General features: G+C 43.7%; 1 protein-coding gene across 1 annotated transcript in view; it reads left to right on the forward strand.

Moving 5' to 3' along the window:
- The window catches only part of TRAP1 (TNF receptor associated protein 1), a 195,884-nt gene extending 178,160 nt beyond the window's left edge, over positions 1 to 17,724 (forward strand). The window contains exons 17-18 of the mRNA XM_078663136.1: positions 15,756 to 15,828; positions 17,084 to 17,724. Of these exons, the coding sequence (XP_078519262.1) occupies positions 15,756 to 15,828; positions 17,084 to 17,185 (175 nt within the window). The 3' untranslated portion in view covers positions 17,186 to 17,724. The remainder of the gene's footprint in view (positions 1 to 15,755; positions 15,829 to 17,083) is intronic.
- Positions 17,725 to 17,957: the final 233 nt, after the last annotated feature.

The following is a 17,957-nucleotide window of genomic DNA, read 5'->3' on the forward strand; positions in this document are numbered from 1 at the left end:
AATATGCGAAGCTTTGCTTCATCAATCCCCTCTTTGATGATATTTACTATCATCACAAAAAATGGAACCAGATGCCAACTTTCTTTCACACTTTATATAGTTCTATCTCTTCCAGCAATCGTTCTAACTTTTCTCTCTCAGTTCTAGTAGGGTGAGAAGTCTTCACCTTTTTGTATATCTGATCATTCACTTCCTCCAATTCAATCTCATCCACACTCCGTTTCAACCCTCTTGCATTTACCTCGTGCTTCTTGGTGCGCTTGCGGCATTTACAACAGATAAAAATGAGAAATATGATAAGACCTATAATACCAATTGGCATCAGTATCTTGAACAATAAGCTTTTACCTACGCTAGCAAGCCAATGACCTACATTTGAGAGACCATCTACCAGTCTCTTCCATGCACTATCAACCTCGAGTGGTTTGAGTTCCTTTGCCAAATTAGTAATGTTTTTCACATATCTTTTGATCTGTACACTTTTATCCGGAATATAAGTGCAACAATGTTGCGCCTTCAACATCCGGCAGACTCCGCCCTCTTTCGCTAATAAGGTGTCAAGAGCAAGTCGATTCTGCAAAACCATTGATCTGATCGCAACCATTTCGGTATTGACCAGCAGAAATCCATGAGCTGTTTCAGTAGACAGCACATCCACTATAGTAGACAATTTGCAAATTCTGTGAGTGTTCAGAACCACTCCCACTCCAGGTATCAGTGCACTGAAAATACTACCCATAATTTCACCTATACTTTCTCTTTTACTACGCACTAAGCCATTAGTATCTTCATTGCTTCCAGCTTTTCCATTCACATGGTATATTTTCTGGAAGACAATGCCAAAATAGCAGCTTCCATACCAGTGATCCGGCAATTTGAAATAAGCCTTGTCCCCACAAATATAATAAATTCCAGGAAACACAGGCTCTGACCCATTTTTGAAACCCCAACCTCCAATTACCTTGTAATTATGTTCGCATTCACTGGAACCAATGAAAACATTATTATAATAGCTAGTCTTCTCGCGGTGAAGACATAGCTTGCCTTTCTTTTCAAAATCCAGCAACAGAGCAGGTCCCGCCCCACCATTTGAGGTGCCTTCCATGTTCTCAGCCCACTTTGGCTTTTTCTGACTTTCGTCATTAGCCTTCTTTTGTATTTTAATTCTTCTTTTTTCTGCCATGTTCAGGAACATCTTTTCCTGCTCACGCAAAGAACAAGTCAAGTTATCTCTGTGTGCATCAGCTATGTCAATGTTACCTATAGTCAAGAAGTAGTCTCCCATATATCTTATGGTGTCGCTTTTGATATGTACAGGATTCAAGTTCCCACGTATAGGAAGTTCAGAAAAGATCACGTCATTATTAGAGTAATAGTACTGTAACGGTCCTCTTTTGTAAAATAAACTAGCTAAAATGCTACAGGAGATTCCATATGTCAATGGCAAGTGATGGTATGTCACGCCTTCAGCCACAGAAGTAGGTAGCTTCATGCAGACATAGCAATCTTCAATTTCCATAGTCTCTACATAGTGTATTAACAAGTTTGCAAAAACATTTAAGTGTGTCCTGTTCTTAATTCCATGATAATGTAGTCCTCCCTCATCTGATGCTTCTAAGTCTTGTTTTGTTTGTCTCAGTGCTCTCTCGTGTCTAGCTACACTCTGCGTTGTCAACTCCTCACTGTCTGTATTTACAATTTCAGTAGGGACAATGTTAGTATCTTTACTTACAGTGAAGGGTATAAAGATTGTTAGTCCTATCCAAATTACTATCAGTACTACTATACTACATATACACACCTTGCAGCACGTTTTGCAACGACTGCAACTAGGTCTACCATTCACAGTTGAATCAGACATTTCGGCTCAGAAGAAGTTTCTCGACCCCTCTTTGTGTCTTTCCACAACTAGCTTACTTTGTGCAAATTCACGGTGGTTCATCTTCTTCTTCAGCAGAGTACTCAGGGACGGGCTCTCCGTCGCTTACGTCAGTTATATCAAGATCTTCAAGTTCTTCCAAAACGAGTGTCCATTCAGGAGACTTGTACTTTTTGTTTTGTCTTTTTATTCGTTCACTCCTTCTTTTGGAAGAGTTTTCTTCTTGCTCTGCTATCCGTGCACTTCTCCTTGCTTCTGCACGTTTTTCCTCCACCGTCTTTATCCTTAGCCTTAGTCTCTTTACGAACCTAGGCTCAAGGTTGTTCCTTTTCTTTAGTCTCTTAGTTGGTACTTGGACTTCGCTTTCTTCTCTTATCCTCTTATTCTCTTTAGCTTGTGGCAATTCTGCTTCACTTTCTTCTTCTTCTTCCCTTATCTCGCTAGTTCCAGGGCTAGCATCAAATTCTTCTGCCTGGTTACTAATCTGGCCTTGTTCAGGAATATGTTGTTTTTGGCTTTCGATTGTCTCTGTTTCTGTTTCTGTTTCTGTTTCCTGAACCCGTTCTTCTAACCCTATCTGATCCTGTTCAAGCACTTCGATCTCTTGATTTTCTTCTGCTCGAACTATCACTCTATGTCTAAGCTGTCCCTTATCCACATCAGGAGTTAGCGGAGGTGTATCGAACACCTGTTCTGTCCCTGTCTGACCTTCTCCTTCCTCAGTTTTGATGTGAATCTCAAGCGGCTGAGGTTCTTCGCCTGTGCCTTGCTTTTCCTGACTAGTCCACTCCCTACCTTCACAAAGTCGCTCTCTTGTTCTGATAGGATCTTCGGTCAGATCAATCATCGGTATCCATTCTTCTGGCCATATACTTGGCAGCTCGTCATCAGCTACTCCTGGCTCAGCTTCCTGGACCTCTTCAGCAGGCTGGATTCTCGGCAGTTCGTAGTCAACTACTCCTGGGCCAACGTCTGCTGTTCCTGCAGCCTGACTGGTGCTGGGCTGTTCGTTTTCAGCTGCTTCTGGTCTGGCTCCTGCAGAGTCCTCTGCTGGATGCCCTTCTTCTTCAAGTTCTTTGTCTGGTAATACCTTCTGGGTGTGGCCAGCGTGGATCCACTGGGGAATACCTGCGACCTTCACTGCAGTGGTTGTTACCAGGATTACTTGGCGTTTCTTTCCCCACCTTGGTGCCAGACAGCTTGATCGAGTGTGCTTCTTTATTTTGACCCAGTCTCCTGGAACCAAGCTGTGGAGAGGAGTCGTTGGATTGAGGATGCCGTCGTCTCCAATCTGGCGAGAGATAGAACGCACTTGGTCACCCAATCTTCTGCAGTATTCAAGCACCAAATCATCAGTAATACTCAACAGTTTGCTTCCTGGCACCCATGCTTGTCTCATCACTCTTCCCATAATGATTTCATGGGGACTTAGGCCTGTCTTGCGGTCAGGAACACTTCTCAGTCCCATCAGGACCAGGGGCAGGGCCTTCACCCAGGTCATGCCAGTTGCATCAGTCAGCTTTGCTAGTCTGTTTTTGATAGTTCCATTTACTTGTTCCACTATTCCAGAAGCCTCTGGATGATATGCACAGTGAAGTTTCTGCCTTATTCCAAAGGCCTTACAGAGTTCAGCCAGTATTTCATTCTGAAAATGTCCACCCTTATCTGATTCAATAATGAATGGCACCCCGAATCTAGGTATCAGTTCTTTTAGTAAACACTTCGCTACTGTCAGTGCGTCACTTTGGGGAGTAGGGTAAGCTTCTACCCATTTTGAAAATACGCAAACAATGACAAGGACATATCGCTTCCCTTCACAACGGGGCATGGTGATGAAATCAATCTGTATCCTTACAAAGGGACCCCCTGATCTCCCAATTTTGCTCAGTTCAACCATTGTCCTCTTGCCTGGGTTCATCTGTTGACATGACAGGCACCTCTGGCAGAGGGATTCTGCTACTTTCCTGAACTTCTTACTGTACCAAGTCTGTTGAAATACCAGAATCATGGCATCCCTACCAATGTGTGATCCTTCGTGTATTAATCTTGCCATTGTGCCAAGTAAGTGTCGGGGTAACACAGGCATACCAGTTGGGCCCAAAATGACACCATCCACACGTCTCGGTCTACACCCATCCTCCTTCCATTTCTCTCTTTCTTGCCAAGGAGCCGACTCCTGCCACTCTCTCACTTCATCCCAAGTAGGCACTTCCTCAAACACTTGAAGTTGGCAGCTGGCTCCGATTCCCCCTCGTTTAGGATTAACGATATAGTGATCTCTGGCGCACCATTGGGCCACTCGATCAGCATAATCGTTTCCCAGTGATACTTTGTCCATGCTCTTTTTATGAGCAACGCATTTTACCACTGCCAGTTCCTTGGGTAATTGGATGGCCTCTAAAAGGTCATGAACAACTTTTCCATTTCGAATGGGAGTACCTGAGGAAGTCAGAAATTCCCTCTGTAGCCACAATTGGCCAAAGTCATGCACAACTCCATAACAGTACTGACTGTCAGTATACACTGTTATGCGTAGGTTCTTCCCAATTTTGCAAGCTTTTATCATAGCAATCAATTCGGCTACCTGTGCAGACTTGATGTTATATAGGTAACCTGCTTCTTCAATTTTTGTTAAAGACACTACTGCATAAGCAGCACTCAGGCCTCCTAGTTCATGTCTTAGACAGGAACCATCTACAAACAGTTCTTTATCATGCTCAGGCAATGGCGTTTCCTTTATGTCTGGGCGTGGTTTGGTACTGAACTCTGTCAGATCAATGCAGTCATGTTCATCATCATCCCCACCTTCTATTTCCAAGGGGTCGGGGAGTAAGGTGGCAGGGTTCAGAATACCGCACCTAACAATGCTTACATTTGCTGCACCTACAAGAATCCTCTCGTATTTAGTCAGCCGACTAGGGGTGAGATACTGCGTTTTAGTTCTAGTCAGTAAAATTACCACTCCATGTGAAACATACACAGTCACAGGATGTCCCATGACTATGGACTCACTCTGTTCCAAACTTGCACAGGTAGCAGCTACTGCTTTCAGACAGCCTGGTAACCCAGCAGCTACTGGGTCCAAGGTGGCAGAGAAATAGGCCACAGGCCTTCTGGTCGTGCCATGTTCTTGAGTCAGGACTGACAATGCGCAATTATCGCGAGTGTCACAGAATAGGGCAAACTCTTTGGAATAATCTGGCATTCCCAACGCAGGGGCTGTACACAGACAGTTTTTCAGTCTAGTGAAGGCCATTAGGCTTTCATCGTCCCATTCTACAATATCTGGCATTCCTCTCGTAGTCATTTTTATCAAAGGCCTGGCTAAGACTGCAAATCCCAGAATCCATTGCCTGCAGTACCCTAGTACGCCCAGGAACATTCTGATTTCTTTTTGAGTACGGGGCAACTGCATCTTTTGAATTATTCTCACTCTTTCTGATGTGACTTTTCTGACACCCTTTTCTATCTGGTGTCCTAGATATTTCACTGATTTGGCACAGAACTGTAGTTTGTCAGGGGCCACTTTATGCCGTTTCTCACACAGATGATTTAGGAGGGCAATGGTGTCAACTACACAGTCCCTATGACTTTTAGACGCCAGTAGAAGGTCGTCTATGTACTGCACTAAGACAGAGTTCCCAGGTAAGATCAAAGTCTCTAGACATTTTTTCAAGATCTGATTAAAGATAGAGGGGCTCTCTGTATACCCCTGAGGGACCCGGTTCCAGCAATACACGTGACCTTCGAAGGCAAACGAGAAAAGAAATTTGCTGTCGGGGTGCAGGGGTATCGAAAAGAATGCATGACACAAATCAATCACAGTGAACCACTCAGCATCCCAAGGAATCTGGTACAATATCACTGCTGGGTTCGGGACAATAGGGCAGCAAGGAACTACAATTTTGTTTACCTTTCTCAGGTCTTGCACTACCCTATACTTGCCACTAGGCTTCTTGATTACCATAATCGGTGAGTTGCATGGGCTGCTCATCACTTCCTGTATGATGTTTCCTTCTAATAATTTTTGTATTTCCAGAGTGACACCGGCTTTCACTTCAGCATTCATTCGGTAGGGCTTAGTGTTAGGATATACTGCATTGTCCTTGATGGCTATCTGTATGGGGTCCACATTTTTCATTAATCCCACATCTTTTCCAGTGAAATCCCACACCTCTGGCTTTACCGCTTCCTGGAGTTCTTGGGGCAAATCCTGCAGGGTCAATCTTTTAATTTCTGAGTCAGGTCTAAGTAACAATAGTTTATAAATGCCATCTTCATCCGGGGTCTGAATTTCAACACCTTTTGGTGTGCAAAAGATGGTACAGTTCATTTTGCACAGCAAATCACGACCCAGTAGATTCACTGGACTGGTGTCACAGACGACAAACCTATGCATTTGTTTAAAATTTCCAATTGAAATCTCCATTGGTTCGGTAACAGGAGTACTAATCAATTGATTAGATACACCCACTACTTGGATATTTTCTCCCGAGAGGGGTAGGTTTGGAACGTCCACTGTTCTTACAGTAGAACGGGTAGCGCCAGTGTCCAATAGAAAGGTGACATCATTTCCGTCAACCTTTCCTTCAATGTATGGTCCAGACTGGTCTACCGGCAAGGAAGCGCCAAGTACGCACTCCTCGTCCTCCCCTCTCAGGCCCCGTCAGTACTGATCATTACAAAGGAAGGTATCATTCAGCAGATACTGCGAAGTTGCTGTATTTCTGTTCTCACCGCTTTCCCAAACTTCTATCTCCTCACCCTCTCCCTGTTTTCCCCTGTATACTTGCTTTGGCGCACGAGGCACCTGAACTGTTTTTACCTGTGGTTGCGTTTTTCTTGGTCTTTCTTTCTGCGTCTGTGGAGTTAAATCAGGTGTTTTGGGGTTATCATCTGTCAATTGGGGACACTCGTTTCGCCAGTGTCCAATTTCGCCGCACTGATGGCAGGGAAATTTCTTCATAGCCTCTTCCCTGCTAAATTTGGGCCGGGGCTTTTCTCCACCCCCTCCCCCAGGACTTTTGTTCTCAGCAATTTTAACCATGTTACTCAATTGTTTTTCCTGCTGTTCTGCGAGCTTTACTTGAGCCCACATCACTTTTTCCTTAAGGGCCTTTTTCTTTTCTGCCATCTCGTCCTCGCAGTACTTAGCGTACCGCAGGACCTCATCCATTTTTTTTGTATGCCAACAGATTTTATTATCTTTTATCCACTGACAAATTTCAGGTCTTAAACCATTTACAAACCTATAAATAAAGTGTGTCATGTCCTTCAAATCGATGTTATCAATACCACTGTATGTTTTGAATACCTGCAATAACCTCTCATAGAAGGAGTGCACTGTCTTGTCCCTTTCCTGTGTTGTTCTATCTATTTTTGTCCAATCAGTTTCCTTTGCGGGCACCTTTTCTTTCAAATGCTGAATTACCTGCTCATATTTTCGCATGACATCCTTTGATGGCTCCCCTGTTTCCTTATTTCTTGGGTACTCCTCACTGGGCCAGTCTATGGCTATTTTACACTGGGTCCATAAATCTACCGGAACCACAATGTCGAAAAACCCATCCAGGTCTTTCCACAGACACTTCTGTACCTTCACGAACCTTTCCACCTGCCTATACCAGTCTACTGGTTTTTCTCGTAATTTTGGAAAATCGTTCGTAAAGGACACAATATCCTGTCTGGACCAAGGAACATGCACATATTTCCCTCCAGGTACTTCTCGCATGGGGCATAACTGCTCAGGTTTCTCTACCTCTCTTAAAGCAAATTCAGGAGTCACTTGTCGGGAGCGAGCCTCTTCCCTCTTTTTCGCCCACCTGCTTCTCCATCTTTCCACATCTCCCCATTTTTGCAGTACCCCCAATAATTCTTTAATCTGCAACTTTTTTCCCGCCACATTCAGGTGCTCTATATCTTTGTCTGAGAAGTCTGCTCGGTACGGTTTCTGTAAGGGCTTGGATTTTGAGATATCTACCCCCATACTAGCTGCGGTGTCTGTCAGTTTTTCGTGGAGCACTCTGGTGTTTCTTGTAAGGCTTTTACACATAAACGACAATTCTTCTTCAGAGTAGGTATTCAATCGATCCAACCCCACATTTCCTGCCATTAATTCTTCTATTTCTACTCTCAGCTTGTAGAGGTCTAAAGGTTTCGTTTGCGGAGTCTGTTTCTCTAATTCGCGACTCCAACTCTCAATTTCATCCGGAGTTACCAGAGAGACACTCCTAGTACCTGTTGCTGACTCTAATTTAATTTCTTTCGCATTAAAAGGGTTATGCCTCTGCTGCATTCCCTTTCCGGTCTGTTTGTTTGGCAAGTCCAAGAACGCAACTTCAGACTCGCACTCACTGGACTGATCATCTATGATTATCGGTTCCTGTCTCGGGGGTGCCATGACTGGGGTCATAACTGGAGTAATCGGATTTCCCTGACCATTTCCGTATAACGGAACCACTGGTCCAATAGTTACTGGAATGGTCAACGCCTCAGGACTGGTATTTAACTGGGAGATTTTCTGAATTATTTCTGTCCTTTGCCTAGCTAGAGCCTCTTGCTCCTTTTCCACTAGTATCCTTCTTAAAGTCGTGTCATGTAATATCTGTGGGGTCAATGGAGGAGTAAAACTTGGGGCAGTAGGATGCGTTTCACTTGGTCCCCCACCATAATTCGGTTTTGGGAACAAGGTTCCGGTGTTAAAGGACCTGCGCTCTTCCTCATATGGAGGTTGAACAAAAGGCAGTCCTGAACTCGATGGTTTCTCTTCGCTTTCATACAGGGGTTTGGGAAAGAAAACTTTCGTACGTGAATATTTTTCTTCCTGGCTTGCGGGCACTTTGGGATATATATCCCTTGTTTCCGCCGGTTCGGGTTTTTCAAAATAGGGCAACACCTGACCACCCCCTCCCAGTCCTAGGGATCGGTCTTCTTCCTTTAGGAAGTGGCGACGGGGAGCATCTCCTACACTGGAAGGACGGACCCCCTCATTATAAGGTGGCGGACTTCTGGTACAGATGTCATCTATCAATTCATCATCTGACTCCCCAGGGGCCCCCCAATGCTTACACTTTTCGGTACTTTTCTCACCCGCTGCAGGGTTATGACATGCCGGCATCATGGGAAACAGACCCTCAACAATCATGCTCTGCCTCCACTGTTTCATCCTTTTATCCCTGGACTCCTGTTTCAGCCTGGGGTACCACTTGGTCAAACCCTTGTCCATTCGGGGTCTTTCTCTTTCAAAAGCCTCAATCTCCCATTCCTCTAATGCCTCATACTGCGTTAGTCTCGGTCTGGGATGCAGTTCATTCATCCGAGTTCTTAAATTAAATAAGATCCTACCATTGAAAGTACCATCTAACGGAAAAGCCAATACTCCGTCATCTTTTGTGTACTTCACCCAATTCTCCAACCACACACAGGTATTGTACCCTCGGTCAAACATCATGAATGAGGCAGGAGTATTGGGTGGTGGGACAAGAACACCTTCTCTAGATTTTATCGGTTTGTCCGTTTTAAAATAATTTTTCACCTTACTTACAAGGGACAATTTTCTCTTTGTTCCGTACATAATATCGTATCTATTAGTCTTCCACTGATCCCTTTCAAACCCTAGGTGCCTTGGATCAGGTCGAGTTCCTGTAGTCTGCGAGTGCCACATACGACTTCTACGCTAAACTTTGTTTACAAACTACCTCCAATCAGAACGCGCTTCAGAAATCTGTGCAACCAATGGGTGCGCGACTCTAAATAATCTCCGCCAATGGGTGCGCGGCCCCTTCGTGAGACAGTTCCCACGCTCTGGCGCTCACCCCTCCTTTACAATCTCAGCTCCGCTACCCGCCCGCTGCTTCTACCAATCCCAGCGCGGCACAGAGTGACGTCAGAGGCGCTTCGCGACTGACTCCCTCCCTTCACAAGGTAACGGAAACTTTCTTTCTTTTAAAGTGCTCAGTGCTTGGTTATTTTACAACAAATACACATTCGCCACAGTGCTCAAGTGTCTAGATAGGAACGCTTTGTTTTACTGCAAGTAAACTACTTCCATTTACTTTTCACACACTGCGAGTAGATCTCTTCCGCCTACCCTTCACTCTAGCATCGGTGAACCTGTTATTTCCCCAAACTCATCCACTTTTTTCCGGGATATATTCCGAGTTTAAGGTTTCCCAGCGGACCCCTCTGCTTTCACGCTAGCTCCGAGGAACCTGCTACTCTTCCGATGTGACCCTTACTAGGTTACGCCACTATGGGAATTTTGCCAATGAACCCCGTTACTGACATTTATTCACACATGTATTCAGAAAACCCTAGTTAGTGCTTCCCGGTTATCTTAACCTGCACCTAACTTTCCTCGAGCCTGTGACCTCAGGACAATGGATTCTATTCACCACTTGCCCTTTCAATTCCCCGGGGAGTTCGGACAACAAGAAACAATACGGTTTACGAACGCATGGATTAATACATATAACAATATAAAAACAAGAATAATAACAATACAGCAATTCATGAATTGTTTTTACAAGATATTATTCGTGCGTATTCACAAGAGATTGATCAGGTCTCTTTAGAACAGCCGCTCTTCTAGCAGCATCAATATACTAGCAGCTTCCGACTCAACTAGTCCAACTAATCCTGCCTAACCTTTAGCTAGTCCCTAACCATACCTCTGCTAACCAGTAAAACTGATAGAGCGCGCGAGGCCACCCGGCCAATGATTTTCGCCGTTTCCGGCTTCAGGGCCCATATACTTTCAAATCACCATATACATCGACCAGGTGACTTCACGAGCTCTACCAATTTGTGTGTGTGTTCCCTACTATTATTTCTCAGTGCACCCGACTTACCATCCACCGATGCGGGTACCTAATGACCACAATGAATCAGGGAGCTAGCTGTAAAAGGAAAGGCAGCAAAATACAAACCCAACCAATAACATTCAAAATACTGTTGAAATGACCACGGACAACGGGAAGTTTTAAAATGTTTATCTAAAGTTCATTTGCTTCATGCATAAGGTACATCAAAATAAGGCAATCAATAACCAAGATAATGTAAATGATGTAACTGTAGAGAAATAACGACAGAGTAATCATTGAAATACTGATATAAAATGTAACAAGAAGATACTATGCTAATCAGAATTATTTAAGCATGAGCAGACTATGTAGGTATAACTACAGGAGGGCCTATAAAGAGTAACACGCTTCACTTAAGGTGAACGGGCCTTTAAACAATCTAGGCAATGAGGTTCTAGACCATATCAGAAAATGACAAACTGCAATGCAAAATATAATTTCTAACAAGTGAGAAGACATAGGAACAAACTTATGGAAAAATGCAAATGACTTTCAATAGTTGCGGAAAGACATGGAAAATAACATATGCAATGGTAAACTTTATTGAAGCAAAAGTTAGAAATTCAGAAGGTGCAAGATTTTAAGAGGTTCAGAGCAATATTTACCTAGAATGGTGTGGAAACCAAACCCTGGCCACGGGTCAGTTAAGGACAGGAAACCCTCAAGGAAGGATACCCCTCAAAGGACAGCAGGTGCAGAATGGACACCCAAGACAGGACAGGATACCCTCGGAATAGGAATCAGGACAGGACAGCAAACCCTCAGGACAGGACCGCTCAGGACAGGACCGGAACCCACAGTTCGGAAGCAACGCCTGCGCTCCACCCGCTCTGCAGCTATCGATCAAGACCCCAATTGGGTCAGCGAACTCCCAGCAAAGTGCTTCGCCAGCACTTTAAGGTTCAGTAGAACCTTAGTCTATGGTCAAATTCGGACAGAGTGCTCTGCAGCGCTCTGTATCTTCAATCACCTATTGAGTACGATGGGTCAGTGACAGGTCAGCTAAACCAGACAAGTCGGACGGTTCCCTAGGTGAACCCAGGGTAGATATACAGTTTGGGAACAGTGTACCACCCCCCAATGTTGCAAAGTGTCAGAATCCCTCAATTTCGATTGGTCCTAAGGTAGGATTTGGGTAACACACCAATCACAATCCAACATTTCAAGCCTGTATTTGCATGTTTGGGCACCGCCTAGGAAGATTGGGGTTCCCATGAGAAGCTACACGGCAAGCAGTAGTACAATATTACATTGTAACATATAAGGAGCCACATTCGCTGTTCTCGCAGGGCAGAGGTGACTTTCTCAGGAGCATCTCGCCCATCGCTGCCAACTGGCTATGTTCCATCAGTCAAGGTCTACTGTGCTGCCGAAAGTTGCGCAGGCGCAGAAGGGACCTCCAATATGGCTCTCCTCTCACTCAGACCCCCATTCCCCGCGGTACATGAAAAGTAAGCGAAAACAAATTAATACATAATAATGTCATCATGAAAACACATCACAGGGTTTGTACTTTCTACTTATCATTATAAAATATACTTATGCAGTTTAAATGTTAGCTACATTGATACAGGCACAGGAGCAGTGGCACGAGCAGTACCACATGATGGGCACAGCTATGGATTACGCATGTGCATAAATTTCCCTCCACTTCTGCAGACGCGTCAGGACACGTGAGTGTGGCTGACGCATGCGCAGTAACTAAAATACAAGCGGCGGCCATATTAAAGTACACTGATTAAATGTATTAGAAATACCCATAGGCAAGCTTCGTAAACTTTGCCTAAACAAAATAAACGTTAGTAAAACATACGTTTGTTACCTTATTACACATAAACGAGGTTCTTGACTTCGGCAAGCCGCAAAATATGCGAAGCTTTGCTTCATCATGTGTGCCTGTAGAAAATGTGCCCGGCGCATTCAGAAAACATTTGGCAGGCAGCAAGAAGTAACCAGCTGGTTCATGTCAGACATGGACCTCTTCCCAAAGAGGGATCTATAAAATGCACCCGACATGAATGAAGCCCCTGCCTCGTGATCACAGTATTCAAAAGTGTCAAAACAGAAAAATGAAGTTAACAAATGGGTGAAATCTCGGGGTACAACCTGCTCATTTCTAATGAGTACTACAGAAAAAAAACTAACAAATAAGGGGACACCTACCATACACCAAAACAGGCAGTAAATACTGTAAACGAAGCTATGTTAAACATTAAATAAACCGGCCGTCTGTATAAAAACAAACGCCTAGTCGAAGGCATTTGATTCAAACAATCACGTTAATGATTTGCAAACCCAAAGCAAAATATAAGGGCAAACCTACGTTGTGCTCGATAAATAAGTTGATAAAGTACAAATAGAAGTATTCTAGAAATGTCAAATGTGCACAGAAGCCACACTCGAAAGGGGCGGCCTATATTCTACCTCTGAGGACGTACTACAGCTCGCACAAGTCGACACTGGTAGAAAAAAAAGGATTAGTGCACATCGCTAATAAACTCAATGGCATGGCACACGGCCAACATGCTAGAACATAAATAAACAATATGTCCCCGCCTGAAAAGAAAAAAAATCATTGTTAGTCAAAGTACACCTGTCAATTCTACAGAAGATGTGATGTGTGCGCTTGGGGAATGGAATTCATGGGCTAGGTATTTCATAGAGTACACACACTCCAGAAGTTCACGTTAGAGAGGCACAAACCAATGGAAAAAGAAATAAACTCACTCCCCTTTCGAGGTCAGGCACCACTATATTAGAACACTACCGTCCGAATAAAACCAAATAAAATACACCCTATGCTAGTTTTCTTTAATCAAATAAAAAGGTACCAAAACCTGGAGGTGCGTATAAAGAACGGTGCAAATTATGAACCACTGAGATGCATTAAATTTGCCAATACAAAAAAAACAAAGTTTCTAATAAATGCAAAGGAATGCGTCATCGGATGTCAATATATACACTTAAACTTTCAGGTGTAGCACTTCGGAGTGCCTACATACGTTTTCAAAATTCGACTTTCAACTACCTGCTTTGCCCCACTAAGTATCTGTTCTCAGTGGACAATCAAAACGTGGACATTGCAACCGAAAGTTCCTTTTAAATGTGCACATTCCCATGCCAACCACAAAACGCCTGTTCAAGATCACAGGATAGCACCCCAGGGAGTGGACAGCAGTCTACTGTGTAAAACGAGCAACACTCGGTACTAGCCACCGCTCCGCGCCCGTATTTAGAACTACAAAGTGATATCAGCATAATGGCGTCTGTAGTCTTTGTACAGAAGCAACGTGCGGCATGTGTATCTAGGAAAATTCAAAAGGGGAGCCAACCTGAGCCCAAAAAGTCTCTGTCAGTCAAAACCGCACATCCGCAAACGAGTGTAGGGATTTAAAATTCGAATGCTCCCCAGATGCGCCGCAATGTCCTGACGTGTGATGAACTACAAAATGACGTCATAGCGTAGACGTTTGTAGTTCGCACGCCGGAAGCCCGCGCACGGGCCCACGGATGGCCAGAGAAGCAGTGCTGGTGACGCGGGGCTCCCGTGCCCGAGGGATAGCCCCGCGGAGTCTGCAGAAGTCAACAAAGCCGGTAAGTGGGGCTTAGTTGGAGGGGGCAGGGGGGAGGGGGAGGGAGGGTGCGCTTGTGTGTGTGTGCAGCGGTGGCGGGGGTGGGTCTCTGTATGTATGTGTAGGTGCGCTCGTGTGTGTGTTTGTCTCTGTTTGTGCACATGCGTGCAGGGGGAGGTGTGGCTGTGTGGCAGCTTTCCAGGAGAGGAGACAGGAGCTGGCCTCAGCGAGCGCGTTCTCGTGCGCGTGGCCCGCTCAATTCCGAGCGCGCGGCCAGCTCCCGTCCCCTCTCCTGGAAAGAAGACTCCATAACAATAGGTTCTCTGGCGAGACCGCGCTTCGCGTGGTTCAACGCCCGAGACCTAAAAAAGGGCAATAGGAACGACCCTGCCTGTTATAGGCCAATTTCCCTTATTGACGCAGCTGTAAAAGTTCTGGGGTGGAACATGCTAGCTAGTCTTTAGACCTGGGCGAGCAATACTGGGATCATGTCAAAAATGCAATATGGCTTTAGGAGGGGGATGGGTTCCACAGAACAGTGCCTCAATGTGTCCCTGATTATGGTCAAGTGCATGAAGGACAGGAGGTCTATCCACCTTGCCTTCATGGACTTATCCAGTGCCTGCAGTTTTAGTGCCTGGAAACAGCAGTACAGATAGAAACTGTAGACAAAGAGTGCAAAAAGTGGACGGTTTTAACTTTTTGCACTCTTTGTCTACAGTTTCTATCTGTACTGCTGTTTCCAATTAAAACTGCAATCTTAATGAGATAACGATATCAGTCACAATAGATAAACAGGCATTTTATTTTTTTATACTTCTTACATAACTTTCGCCATTACAGCTTGTTGTTCTGGGCATTGAGCATGTAAGACTATATTTCTCTGAAAATTGCAAACTGCTTAAATTATATGAATGGCTGGGTTTTATTGACATCTATTTATGTAACCGCACAAATTTGACATGGAAAAATCTTTTAAAGTATTATGTACGTTTGTCAAGCTTTTATGGTCCATGGAACTGAATAAAGTTATTTTTGACTTTGACTCACTGGATGCCCACGTTCCAACACTCCAAAAGTAAGCGGAAGATGCCTGATTTATTTTGTTATACTCGTTAATAGTTGCATTTTTTTCCAAATGAATTTTACACCAATGCAAGTTATCAGGAAAGTACAGTTCTCATGTCTATAAGTATTGCTTTTGATATACTGAATTGTATCATGGAAAACACATTGAACAACACCATCATATTCTAAACAGAAGCTTATGGCGAAGAAAAATCCCAGATAACTGTTAAATAAGAGAATAAATTGCAAAAATAAACTCAAATTAGTTTAATTATGTTCTTTTTAGTGGCATACAAATGTTGTAAAAATTAATTCTAGTTTATACAAAGTAATGATCGTTCTGTAAAGCACTAATTCAATGTTGCTCTGTTTTAGGCACCCCCTTATAAAGAAACTGGTACAGTTGCGGGACAGTGAGCCGGACTTGGCACAGCTTGTGCTCGAGCAGGTATACTTGCCATGTTTGTGGACGAATAGGCATGTGAGCATAAGAGTTGGCAAAAGAGTGAAAACAGTAGCTTGGGGATACACTTGTTTTATTGTTTTGGTGCCCTCTTGGCGCAGCAGGGACATGTACTTGAATCACAATACTGTCCAGAAGACTTAATAGCCTAACCACCTGTAGGGTTGTTTGTTTTCTTTTTATGGCCACGTTTGGGCTTGTTATTCAATAGTTATGATGGATTAAAAAGCACCATCAGTGTATGTTTTTCCTCACAAAGAATGAACTGGTAAAAAACTACAACAAGCAGTTCAATATTGTGCTGCAGCCGCAGAATTGATTGTACAAGACAGGCTGTTTATATAGATTTCATAGCACAAACGGAAATTCAGATTACAAGTTTAACAAGCAGCAACTGTAGTAATACGTACAGAAAATATGCGTCATCCATGCAGCTTAAATCGTCCGCATTTGGTGCAGAACCTTAAAACAGCAACACAAAGTTTCCGTGCGTACAGAACAATACAACATGCCTATTATTTTTGCAAAGTTTAACACGCAGACTAGCTAGACCTATATTAGCTATATATTGGGTGTCACCCCGTAGAAGCCTATTACCTTATTAAAATAGGTTTGCAATGAGCATTAGAAGAACACTGTTCTATTATTTTAGTAACATATTGTGTATTTGTAAAGTACACGTTTAGCCTTGGTTCTGTAGATGCTGATATAACAGATGTATGTGGTTACCAAACTCAATTTTGAAACATGGGCAAATGCATTGCGGGCTTTCTTCGTGCACACAAGTATAGAATTGAATAGACACATTCAGTACAAGTGTCCAGCACACAAACCCAATGCTTGAAGTATGTGCATTAGCTGTGCATGCAGCCATACACACACCGAGCAGGTGCAACACGCAGCAGCACAGAATCACTTAAGCGGATATATGTCTTAGATACAGTGCAAGTATCCCTGACATATAATGAGTACAGAATGAGGAGCAACCATTTAAATTATACATACATACATACATACACACACACACACACACACTTTCGTTTACACACATCTATAGCATGAGCAGCATCAGTTCAAACTTCCGTCACATGACCAGACCTAACTAAGTCATATTTAACTTACCCTAATTTATGGAGCAGTTCATGGCTGTTAAGTTAGTGGGTTGTACCACTAAGTAAGACTCAAGGAACTTTTGTATTCTGTTGTTCTGGTATAATGTTTTTTCTCATCGCATTTTCAGATTTATGAGAACGCCATGATTACTGCAGGCCTGAATGAGGACCCCCGGCCAATGGTGAGCCGCCTGAATGAACTTCTCACCAAAGCACTGGAGAAACACTGAGTGTCAAAAAGGTCCTGTGATGAATTTCACCACTGAAACTTGGAGCTGTTCTTGGCCTATCCTGCTGAGACGCATTCTTGAGGTCACAGCCAGGATTGAATTTTCTACAGACATTGACTTTTCAGGACTGGCCAGAGTTGCAGCTCCCAGCGTCCAACAGCACAGAGCTCCAGCTGCAGTCTTGCAGAAGATGCCAGGATTCATTGCTTTGAATTTTAAAATCTGAAAAGAGTTTCAGATTTTTATAGGGGACGGGGTTAAAGTGGATGATGAGGCGCTGCATGCACTATAGAGGACCATAAGTGACTGTTACCCTAGATGTACCTGTGACAAACGTGAAACAAATCCTAATGTTGAACAGTTCTTTAATTGGGGACATGTCTTGGGGTTGAGGATACAGCAGGTTGTGGACATGTTTGTAGAAAAGTTGTTCACTAACTCTTTGGCTACAAATTGTGACCACTGTCAAATTTCTGCAACACCTTTATGAAAGAACGATCAGTGAAAGTAATATCAGTAAAATAACTGTGTAAATTCTGGCCTCAGAATTGATGTGTTTTTGTTAGGGGTAAATTTCAGGAGGCAAGTGTATTAATGACTTTTTGTATAGTGCCCGCTGTGAACTGGTCAACTTACAGGTGATTCCATAACTTTTTAGGCAAATCTATAGAGTACATAAAATGTGCTTATTTCAGAGTACAAAGGCGCAAGCCTAAGGCTAGGGCAGAAACTAAAAGTATCCAGGTGTGGACGCAAAAGACCCTGGAGATGT

This window comes from Lissotriton helveticus, chromosome 10 (genome assembly GCF_964261635.1).
Source record: "Lissotriton helveticus chromosome 10, aLisHel1.1, whole genome shotgun sequence".
NCBI classification, from domain to species: domain Eukaryota; kingdom Metazoa; phylum Chordata; class Amphibia; order Caudata; family Salamandridae; genus Lissotriton; species Lissotriton helveticus.